The 12434-nt window shown below is 41.8% G+C and overlaps 1 protein-coding gene across 3 annotated transcripts in view; it reads right to left on the bottom strand.

Moving 5' to 3' along the window:
* Positions 1-12434, bottom strand: part of cntln (centlein, centrosomal protein) — a 94951-nt gene that overhangs the window by 15740 nt on the left and 66777 nt on the right. For 2 of the 3 annotated variants that reach the window (XM_080881624.1, XM_080881625.1), the window contains 5 exons: positions 12309-12406; positions 9441-9567; positions 9019-9156; positions 8164-8349; positions 2174-2371 (listed from right to left, as the gene is read on the bottom strand). In XM_080881624.1, the coding sequence (XP_080737750.1) occupies positions 2174-2371; positions 8164-8349; positions 9019-9156; positions 9441-9567; positions 12309-12406 (747 nt within the window). Of the gene's footprint in view, positions 1-2173; positions 2372-8163; positions 8352-9018; positions 9157-9440; positions 9568-12308; positions 12407-12434 lie in introns of those variants that run through there. The other variant, XM_080881626.1, reaches the window with a different exon arrangement.

The raw sequence follows: 12434 nt of genomic DNA, 5'->3' as shown, positions 1-12434 counted from the left end.
GATCATTCTTGAACAATAGCTTGGAGGAACTTTTGCTCATTGCCTCGCTCACGTTTGCCCAAATGAACTTTCTACATGAGGTTCTGTTCAATAAAAGACGGAACTTTGACATGTTCAATCCAAAAATCATATTTATTCTTTTTTGGCTATTCTTTGCTGGGATGACTTGTGTGCCGAGCGGCTGCTGTCTTCCTGCATGACCCACTTTCTCTTGAGATTTAGATGTCCTGACATTTTCCTTTAAAATTTGCTGATTTATTTCAAAACTCATCGCTCCATAAATGATGTTCTGCCATCCTGGCCCAGATGCAGTGACGCAGGTCCAAACCACAATCGCCACATTTCAGAGGTTACATTGGAATTCTGCATTTTCTTCTCTCTGAACATCATTCGCATTTAAATAACTTCTATTTTGGCCTCATCTTTCTAGAAAACATTGGGAAACCAGCTTTCTGGCAGGCGAACAAAATATTTAGACATCATTACTGTTTAGAGTTCTCTTGGCGGTACACTCATGAACTCTTTTATGAACCAATGTTGAACTAATGAGGCATTTAGTTGCTTAGAAGTTACCCTGGGATCCTTTGTGACCTCCTAGACTGTTACAAGGCTTCCTCTTGGAATGATTTGTTGGTCAACCACTCCTGGTGGTGTTGAATTCATTTGCACAAAGGCAGCCCGGTTATGGATTTCTTATGTCCCTATTTAAAGATCATTTTGTAGCATGATAAACATAAACAACAACTCCCTGTTCTTTAAATAGAAACACCTGATTATCATTACAGCCTACAAATTCCTGAGATCTGTGTAATTTTTCAAATATAATATTGGGCACCTTTTTCCTGAGTCTAATAGTTTCTTTTCATCTCTTTAATGGGGCTGTCTTTGTCTAGTTTTATGAGTTAAAAGGGAATGAGACTGGATGGTTATTTGGGCCATATTTAAACAGAAAGGGTTCACAAACTTTTTTCCAGCAACCGTACCTGCTATCCCAAGTGAACAACAGACTACATTATACTGTAGTCTTTCTTTTGAATTTTAACAGTAAAAAAGTTTTAACCTTTTACATCCTTTAATAAACACAGACACAAGGGGTAAACAAACCAGTGTTAAGGCACCAAGTAGATTCTAATAAACCATCACTAATAAAATGCAGTGGAAGAAAACAGGTGGTGAAGAGAAAAAGAGTGATTTTACCAACAGAGGTTAAAGCTTTGGTGAAAGGGACTGTTTGTCAAGTGAGAAACTGTTCCCTTTCATCTCTTGGGTGGAGCTGTGCAGCAAAGGGCTAAAATTGGTTTCAAGTGTGAGTAAGTGTCTGCTGCGCCCTCTCTCATCTTGTGATAGATGGGAGGAAGTCCCCAGGGATGTGAGGCTGATTGTAACATAGGGCTGCTAATTGATGACATGGCTGGGTGTGATCTATGGTGGAGCCCACCAAGTTGTAAAAGAGTCTGGAAGACTTCTGAAAACCGACAACACTCAATAACAAGGAATTTTCTGTTCAATGACTGCTTTTACCTGAAAGGAGGGGTAAAAAGTTGTACGCACTCAGCTTGTGCCATTATTAAATCTTATATCAAGTTGATATGTGCTGCAGGAGTTGACAGGTTTTTGATCTTGCCTGGATTGAACACTCACTTTAAACATGGAGTCTTCGCTTTGGCACTGTTACTTCCCAACTTATTAGTGACATGCCTCTGCGCATTTTTTTTAAAGTTCTCCAGGATTGCTTACTTGCTCTATCTACGCATCAATGAGAGGAGGTCAGACACAAGCAGACATTTCCAGGAAGGTTAAACACTGTTGGACAATGAAATGAAATGAGATGGCACCTACTTCTCTCCTCTTTCCTTCTTTTCAGACTGATGCCAATCTATAGTTTCTGTTCCCAGCAGACAGAGCAAAGTAGCTCTTTGACACTAATTTTGCTTTACTTGACAAAGAAGATACCCAAAGCCAAAGCCAATATTAATGCCATACTGTCCTTGCCAATCCATGGTGCACATGCACAGAAACAAAAAAAACTTTGAGGATGTTTCAAAATTTTACAGCATTAAAAAAAATCTATCACAGGTATGCTGAATGCCCTGGGCTTAATCAATCCTAAACTTGATATAATTCTTTAACTTAGAATTTGTATATAATCGTGAACACAGTCTCCTGGGCTTACCTGATCAGTTTCCATTATGTCTGCGAGATCATTCTCTGACATATTGAGGATGGAGGCAGCAATGGACTTGGCTTTGATCATAGACTTGGCTGAGAGGCCGCCCTTTGCTGCCACAGAGTTGGCCTGCCTCAACCTCCTCCTCTTCATCAACTGCTGCTTGACCTCTTGAACGTCTAAAAGTATTTCACTGGCCAGGGCCTGAAGGGGGAGGAGAAAAAGGAATAAAAAAAGAAGAGGATGATGAAATGGATGTAGAAAAACAAGAGGGATAGCTCTGCCTGGCAGATGAATAAATGAAATTGATCAAGCATGTGCCAGAGAGGCCTAGTACATTATGGAGGAATATTGAGTTTGACACACTCAGATTCTCTTCGGTTTCGCCTCACGCTCCCCTGTAGGAATGTGGACCTGAGGGTTTGTTGCCCTGTCGATTGAAAGCTGAGGGAACAGAGCTTTGATATCAAACGCACCCCAAGTTTTGCTAAATTCTCCACAGACAGAGAATCATGCATCAGAGAGAGAAAGACAGGGAGCTACTGAAAATACAGCCATTCATTTATTTATTTGCTTTCTGAATGTCTCACAGTACAACAGGGCAGCATAACACTGTTAATAATTAAGCTACGAAGGGCTGTTTCAAATGGTGCCCAAGTGAAAGGCAAGCGAGACGAGGAAGGCCTGCGATGGCACAGTTGTCGGGCACTAAATGGGAGTTTGCTCTAAATACAGAGAGACAATTAAATGTTAAAACTGCCACTGTACACGAGAAAGTCAATAAAGTAAACTCCCCTTTGCTTCATTTTGAGCTTATTGATCGAGGCAATAATCTTCTGTATCATTCCCTTGTAAGCCCGCTGAAAAGCTGACCTTGGAATAGATGGTCAGATGAGGGAAAGCTAGAGACAGGAGAACTTGCAGTACACAAAACAAAATAAAAAAGAAACACAAAGTACAACTTCCTCTTGGACGGCAGAAAACACAAGCAGGCAAACAAGAAGCGCGGGGCACGTACACCGACACAAACCTAAGTACAAACACAGAAAGCACTCAAGGGCTTTAAAGTAACACTGGTAATCACACATGAGCAGCGCTGAATTGCGCAAAAAATCTCCACTTTTCCGTCTTCATTTTACACAGGTGCACCAGGTGCAGTTTACAAAACTAGAAGTGGTCCCTGCTGGAGACTGCTGAGAGAGTAGTTAAAGGCTTGCAGTTGACATAATGCTTCTGGTCTATTAGCAAAACACTGAACATTCAGAAATACAAAGGGAATGTCTTTAAGGAAGATCATAATGTAGTAAATTCATTCAAATGAAAAAAATTAAGTTTAAATGTTTCGGGGAAAAGTTAAAAAGTGAAAGTGTGAGGTGTCAGTACAGATTCACCAGTTGCACTTCTAGAAAACAGTGTGACAAAGTCTTGATTAAACTTCAAAATGCAGCATTAGTGAATTATTTTCACAAGCATCCATCCATTCATCCATCCATCCTCTTAATTGCTTATCCAATTTAGGGTCGCTCGGAGGCTGGAGCCTATCCCAGCTGTCACACGGAGAGAGGCGGAGTAGCTCTGTGATATACTGGATAGGCTGCCAGTACATCGCAGGTCTCAACACCGTGTTAACCCCTGTACCTCTGTGCCGTCACAATTGCTTCTACTTTCATATGGATATAAATATTCAAGATGATGAACAGAAGACATAAACACTAGTTATTAAGGAAGCCAGCTTCAGTTCATTTAGGTCATCTTAGCTCTATTCAGCCTTAGGGAATATGCAGCTCATTAACTAACAGTTGGACATCCTATTCTTATATTTACAGCCCAATAGACATTCACTCATTAGTCAAGGGTTAAATTCAATTGCCGTAAATATTGTGTGTGGAATCATCCAGAAGGAGATTAAGGGGTGACTTTATCACTCATTTTGACTCTGGGAGAGATGGCTGGGACTGGCGAATGCAAGCGTTCACACATACAAGCTTTTGAAATACACAGATGGAAAAATGTGTGTGTGTGTGTGTTTATTAAGAGGTCTTAGCCTGGCGAGTACCACAAACAGTATGGCCAGAGGGCCAATTTAGACAGGACGAGGATCAGGGCATGGAGATGTGGATCAAATGAGCAGCTAAAAGATATCCTCTTTGATAATAAACTACCACTGAATTAGCATTTACACACATGAGCACACAATGGGCCCTTTATAAATAAAAAGAACAGAGCAAGAGGAGAAATGCTCTAATTTTGTTGGATCATCTACCCACTGATAATAGCAACTGCTGTTTAGCAGTTTATTGCATACCCTATGAGCCTGAATGAGGTTGCGGAAGTCTGTTTCACAGAATATGAAAGTCATATGTGGCTCTCACATCTCTTGTTATGAATAGTTTTGATGTCCTGCATCTCTGAGCCTGACAGCATTTTAAAGTAATTAAAAAACACACATCTATATAAAAAAAAAAATAGGGGATGTAGGGATGACTGGCCAAAAATTGTACTTTTTGTACTCTGCAAGAGAAAAAACTCCTCTGTGTTTGTGTATTGTGGAGCAGTCACTACATGCAGGGCCACTGTTTAGCAGTTCAAGAGCAGTGCTTACAGCCTGGGGCGTGCACAGGGGCCAAAAGGGTTTGCTGGCACACAATAAAGAAATATACACACACACGCACACGCACACACACGCACACACACACACACACACACACACACACACACACACACACACACACACACACACACACACACACACTCAGGCACACGCAGACACACACAAATCGCACAGGTACAAAGAACAAAAAAAAAAACAAGCTCATAAAGGCACAAACAGACACATCTATACACACACACACACACACACTCTCACACACATGTGCAGCCCTCCGGTCCTGATCAATACATGACAAGAGTAAATCTCCTCCGGACGTCAGGCAGTCCAATCAAAGGGCTTGGTGTTCTTATAGGGGATCACAAGAGCCAGGGGGAGACAAACAATGATGTGAATCCTCAACAACACCACAATGGCCCCAACAGCTCAGGGTTATGGGAATGGAGGAGACGAGTAACACAAGCATGAACTGTGTTTTTATGCACATCTATATGTGCAAGCGTTTGCATGTGATGCAACTTCTCTTTGCATGCAGGCAGGTCTTCTGCACTACACGAATGTGTATGTGTGTGTAGGCAGTAAATTTACACAAGAGGAAAGGATGAAGGCTTAGCTGCGTAAAAGAAATCACAGTTTGCAAAAATGGGAAGAAAAAGTTAAAAATTCTGTTTTTCTTGCTTGTAAGGACAAAAACGATACAAAATTGCAACTGAACTGTGGCAATAATCTTGCACGAGATTTATGTGTGTGCAAAAATACTGCACCTCTATCAATCTCTGGCAAGCCCTTTCTTCCTTTGACAGACAGGCGTCAGCTGAACAGAACTGATGGGTAGTCTTTATCAGTCTCTGGCAGACACACACATAGACTGACACAAACACTGAAACACACCTCAAGGTGATGGATTAGGTCTAGACAAAGACAATGGCGCCTGTTCCCAGTGGGCATGCAGTATTCTTAGAGTGGTGGCCTGCACTGACGCAATGTTCCAGTTTTATTCATCCATCTTCTGACACTTATGGAGAGCTGGGTGTGGTGATGTCAGGCCAAGTAAGGTAGTGTTAACGGTCTTTCTGGTCTTGGAACTTTGCGAGGCCTTTGTGGGCCAAGTGGGGTCTCCAATTCCAGCAGGGTATTGTGGGTATTCTTCCAGCTGAAAATGCCCAGAATAACTGAACAGAGAGGGGTCCAATAGAAACCTCAACTATCTCGAGTGGCTTGTTTTATTTTCAACAAGTATGAGTTTTATACCACGATGCTCTGCTAATCAACTCACCAGTTTTAGTTAGTTCTTGGGTTGAATCCTTGACAGGTGTTCTTCTGAATACAAACAATAAGCATCTTTCCCCACAAGCAAAGCATTACACCAGGGGTAGTCCATGGAGATCCCAGACTCTGCCCTGAAATCTTTGAATCTGGGATCAATAAATATTACTATATAAATAAGTGCTGAAGGATTTTCTTCCTACACCATTAATCTATTGTTAATGTTAACATGTCATCCTCTTATCTGAATTTCATTTTATTTAATTTAATAAGGGTACAGTACTCTGTTTTTGGTAACCATTGTCCTTGATGTAAATATGTAAAAATTGTGTATGTATCTGTTCTGTGTCTTGTTTACTGTTTGTTTGTATATGTGTCTTTCTCGCTGCTGTTACACCCAAATTTCCCTTTGTGGGACAATTAAAGGATTATTCTATTCTGTTCTATTAACAGCTAAGTTGGTGTGTTGAAGGTTTTAAAATCCAACTAAATACATAGATTGTCACCAATTTAGCATCTGACCGAGACTTGTGTACTGATGCAATCTCCTCCTCTGTTCCTGAGTTAATACTGAATTGAATAATGGCCAGAAAACGGTTTCTCCAGAAAGCAGGTGACCGTTGACCTTTGAATAATAAATGTCATCAAGTCATGTTTTCATCCTTTCAAACATCTGTGTGAAACTTCATCCTGTTTACTGTAATAATTGCAGACATTTTTCCAGCTGCATACACCTCGACCTTGGACGTCCAACATGTAATCGGTTCATCCTCGATTCCAAGTGAAAGTGAAGAGATATATCGAGCTCACGAGAACGGGCGGGATGGACAGACACTGAGAAAACACAATGCCCCCAGCCATGACTGTTGCCAGTGCAGAAGAAATAAAAGTGTGACTCAATCCACTCGCATACAGTGTTATTCACTGTACGCATGTACAAGGGCAAAAAACTGGAAGGCTTCAGATTTATCTTCATTCTTTTCTTATAATCAAGAGATTTTAATAACCAAATCTTCTCTTGTAATTATGATGCATTTGCTAGTCATATTTAAGCAAAAGGTCCCCATCATATTTTCCTCCTTGTGTGCATCCAGCACACTCATTTGTACGTTATCAACAGTTTATGTTGATATATTGTTCTCTGTTGTTTCTCAGAAGTGCTAATGACTGGCCTAGCATAAAACATTTGTTAGTCTGCAGGTGCTAGAGACTAGAAAAGTGTGTTAAATATCAAATAGGATCCCAGGGTAGACATGCGAAATAGTTATCTTGTCACATGAATAGCCAAGCTCAGTAAGTGGATGACCTGACCTGTATAGAGATTCTGCCTAACTAATGCAGGGAAATTGTTCAGTCAGTCGTTTTGACATAGACATCGCCCCCTCTGTTCATGTTGTTGCCTAAGTCCTTATTTTTGAGAAAATGTAAGTATTGCGACACAGTTGAGACCCCTTTGCAGGTGCTGTGCATACAGGTGATGAATTGGAATTTATGGCCCAGCAGTAGTGCAATCACTGTCAGCTGGCAGCCCGGGGAAGGCATGTCTGCCTGCAGAAACCATCTGTTGCCAGATGGAAGCTGTGTACAAAACATGTGGTACAATGGGTCTGTGGGCCACTCTTGTTTGTGCTGTCGCTGGTCCGCCAGCCAGCCACAGAGACATCAAAATCATAACAGAGAAGAGCTGAAGTGAAGTCAGGTGTTAAAAACAATGAAAAGTGTCCACTGCAGCCACGTTCTGTGCTTTCCATGCTGTGTTTTTAAAACAGTTATTCTGCTCCCGTTGATGTCCACCACCGCTCCCTGCTCTATACTGGCAACAATGGTCAACCAATCAACATTTGGCACACACTCATGTCATCTGCTTCCAGCGGGTCTATGTTTTAACAAAGAGGCGACACTGATGCAGTTCTTTTAAAAATTTACATGGATCCTTGTACCATATCCTCAAAATTAAACTTTTGAAAAATAAAAATGCAACACTAGTTTTCCAATTCAAGTTATAGAAAGAGAACTTGCAAACACACCAAAGCATAGGCTACTGATTTAAGATGAGAAAGATGTTTTGAGTATACAAACTCTGGACTTTTGGGTTTTAATCCCTTATTCTTTTACACAGTACCTTGATAAAAGAATGTAGCTGCTCCAGTTGGGAGTAGGCCTGGCCTAGCTGCCTCTGAACCCTTTCCAAGGCATGGGAGCTCTGCTGGGTCAACCCCTCCATTTGCTCAGTGGCTGTCTGTTCCAGTGCAGCCAAAGCCTGTTCACCAGCTCCCACACGAGCCTGTAGGGCATGCATGCGCTGTTCCTGTGAAGAAAAAGAGCATGCAGAAGTGGTCAGCTGAAAGCAAACAATCTTTTTTTGTTATAGGGGGAAAAAAAGCAGAAAGTCCACACTGGTCTATGAGACATTTGTGGAAATTGCTTTCAAGCCCCTGTGTGTAGGATTTTGACATTTATGACTTTGGTGTCTCCTTGTGACTTACTGATTTTCAAGTTGGTATTACCACAACTAAATATATAATAAGACTATCTAATATTACCAGAACTATAAATGCCATCTAAGACAATAAACTCCAACTCTGTTTTTTCACTTTTGAATTTTAATGTTTAATGTGATGTCGTTCACTGTCAGAAATCCAGTGATAATAGGCTGTTAAAGTAAAAACATAAAATATTAACCTTTTTTGATGTTATGTAAGAAAAGGGCTTAAACTTTATAGCTGGATATGATGTACGTGGATAGAAGTGGCATTTTCACAAATTCTAAAACTTTTCTTTTGACTAACAATTGCATAACTTAAAAACATGATCCAATATCATATTCTATACCCTGCTTTTGAAGAGAATTCATCTGTGATTGTTTACAGGGCTGCTTAGGAAAAAAAAGATTATCCGAACTGTACTGTAGTCCAACTTTGCAAATGTTACATAAAACACAATTTTTGTGAAAACTGAGTGCGTGTCAGCTTCCAACCTTTTTTTCCAAGTCCTCTTTCAGTTTTGCACAGGAGGCCTCGTACTGGCTTTTCTCTGTTGTTGCCACATTCAGCCTTCTCTTCAGGGATTCGATTAGGGCCTTTCTGTTGCTGGCCTCCTCTGATAAAGTCTTCACCTGTTTAAAAAAAAAAAAAGAAGCTGAACAAGGACGTAGTGCAACTGCATTTCTCTTTTAAAGGAGATAATCACATCATATATTCACCTAAAGTTCCATTCAAATCACCTTAGCAACCATGTTTTCTGTAACTACACTTAACGGCACTGAAATATTTTCCCGTTAGTCTTCCAGGAGACAAATCTTTGGACTATGGGAAATGCTGAGTATGACAATGCCCATTTTTCCCCTGTCACTCTGCTGAAGAGCCTCAAAATAATGCAATGATGAGCCGTGATGAGCACCTTCTTTTCTAGCTCCTCCACCTGTCCCCGGTAACTTTTCTCCATTTCCTGCAGGAACTTGAGTCGTGTCTTCAGGTCCTCCACCAGCTGCCTTTTCATGTTCACATCTCGCTCTGTGTGGCTCAGCCTAAAAACATACACAAATGAAGGCAAATACCAACATATGGCATAACGCCTAAATTACTCTTCACAGATAGCTACACAGGCACAGCCTCTGCATCGCAGACAAACACAGACACACATACGCACGGAGACAGATACAAAGAACACACACGCAAAGCTGGCAGGCACAGTGTCCCCGTGCAGTACATCAGGCATGACAGCTCATTATGACAACTAAATACACTGGCATGCTGCTTGGGTAAGTGGAGAGGGGGGTGAAATAGGGATGCATATATAATTCTAACTGGCATATATTAGAACAAGGGCTCTGGCAGGGAATGCCGCACTAAGCGTGACAGGGGAGTCCTCTTTGACAAACGGCATTTTGAATCAGCAGCGACACTACTTGAAAGCCTAATCAAGCACTTAAATGTTTATTATTTTCAGCTCAGCGTTGCACCAATCATATAAAAACACATTGGCCGGGGGGAGCTTGGCTTGAGAAAGACGTATTATGAAGGGAATACGCTCTAAGAAATGTTGTTTGTTCGTGTGCTGTGCCGGCGATACTTCCCTAAAGAGAAGTAGCGTGTACGTACTGTAAGCAGTTAGCGTCTTAACTGTAACAAAACACACGCGACTTGTCACTTCCTATTTCAATAACCTGCAATACTGACATGATTAATATTCCCACATTCTGCAGCGACACCCCGGTTTAAATGGTCTCAGTACGTTAGCATGTTTTATTCTGTTTTCATAAGAGGCAAATAAAAGCTATTTTCATGGTTGTCTGCACCTTGGGGAATTGGAACAAATAGAATAAAGATCATAAGGATGCAGTTAATTAAATGGTTTTTGCTGTATTTTTCTATATCAAAGATGTAGTAGATCTCTTAGCTCCCACATGCATCATGGCTTGTGTGTTTTAAATAAACAGATGACGCAATGCAAGAGCAAATGCTTTCGTGTAAGTAAATGTCCCTGCCTCCCTAGGTGGATGAGTGCCTGAGGGCAGACTGGTTAAATAAATGTGAGCTTGTCCTATTGGAGTGACATTAAATTAAATGAGAGAGGAGTCTAGCCTGGGGACTTTGTTGGGGGGGGCGAGTAGCGCTAGCTGGTTACCCCATGGATTTGGCCATTAATGAGAAAACCCATATTGAACCTTTCAGATGACTGTCTGGTGTTGACTTAAAGAGTGAGAGCAGCAATAAGAGCCCCACCAGCTCCCTCTGCCCCAATGCTAATGGCAATTAGATCGACAACATTTATTTTAGATGTTCTTCTTCTACACCCCAAAAAGAATAGAGGATAAAAAAGAATGAAGGATATATAGAGCTTCTGCTGGAGCGTGTGATCTCTATTTATGAGTGTTAGTGGAAAGAGAGAAAGAGAGCCTCAAACTATATCCCGATCACTCACACGTTTGTTCCCTTTGTTCTGTGCTTGTTGGCAATATTGTTCATCAAACATGCGTGTATTGTAATGATAACAGTCAGTGGTCTGAAGTACGTGTTCGTAAGAGTGAGCGCGAGCGCACATTTCTGTGTATGTTGTTAAGAATAAAGTGCGGGTGGACGTTTCATGTGGCTGATAGACAACAGGGCTAAAGATGAAAGAAGCAGCTTCATAAATAAGGCAGGGCCATAGTGCCGGATATTGACTGAGGACATGCCGGTGTACTTTGAAATTCATTTCTTTTTTTTACCCCCCCCTTCTCTTCTTTTAGGCGAAGCAGCCTTGCTCCCTGTGTGTGTGCTGAAATGTATATTTCAGAGACGTCTAGACATGTCTTTCATTCTGAGAAGGGGTCCCTCCATGGAGGCAAATGGAGTGGTAGGCTAGAAGATACGGCAAGTTATGTGTGCGTATGCGTGAGTGAGTGTGTGACAAGAGCTGGAGGAGGCTGTCGCAGAAACGCAGCTGAGGGATGTTTGCTCTGCCTGGCTGTGATCCTCGCTGCTTTGGTCACACACACAAACACATATCCGCTGTGATTGTACACATGCCCTGGATGCATTATTGAGAATGGCAGGCAGAGGACACGGCATACCAGACAAAGAGAACAAGAGGGAGGAAAGCCAAGTTGTTCTTTGTACGTTTTTCTCAGTTCAAATATGGGATCCGTAATGCAAAGTGATGATATGTGCCTTGTAAGTTCAAACCATGACTGTTTCCCTAAGTGAATTGTTTATAGCCATATGCATTATGACTATGTAATGCATGCGGGGCGCTACAGTAGGTGAACCATGCAACTCACTGGGGCTTGTGGCCCACAGGCCAGAGTGATGCTGTGTGGGTTTTAGTGTCATGGGCCAAAATGGTCCCTCCTGCGGCACGCAAACAATCAATACGCTGCTTTGATCAGCATTCCACATCGGCTACCCACGTAAGCAACACCACACCGCATGACACAAAAACCACTCACATGCACACGCGCAAACAACACACACACACACACGCTCAATATAACATGCATAATTTCACAAATGATTCACAGACACAGGAGCATGTACAGTATAAGGGAAGTGAGGCAGACAACAGAGCTGCCACATGGTGGAATCAAACACTACAGATGAGAGCTGCAGAGGATGTGCAAACATGCAGACAAGGAGAGATTGAGAGACAGACAGACAGAGAGGTCTGCAGGTATAAAAAAAAAAAAAAAAAGAAAAGTAGGAAAAATACGAGCTGGACTGCAGACAACAGTAAGAAACACAAAAAGGAAGAAGTAGCACTAATGAAGACAAAAGGTGGGAAACTAACTTATCCTGCAGCTGGCAGAGTTTGTCCTCCTTCTCCTGGAGCTGGCCTCGCAGGGCTTTGTTAGCCGCCACCTGCCTCGTGACCTCCGCACTTGCACTCTGGGGGAAGGGCACACAGTGTGTGTGT

This window comes from Rhamphochromis sp. 'chilingali', assembly GCF_963969265.1.
Source record: "Rhamphochromis sp. 'chilingali' genome assembly, chromosome: 4".
NCBI lineage: Eukaryota > Metazoa > Chordata > Actinopteri > Cichliformes > Cichlidae > Rhamphochromis > Rhamphochromis sp. 'chilingali'.
The sequence above is the reverse complement of the archived record's forward strand: the minus strand, read 5'-3'. Positions and strand labels throughout refer to the sequence as shown.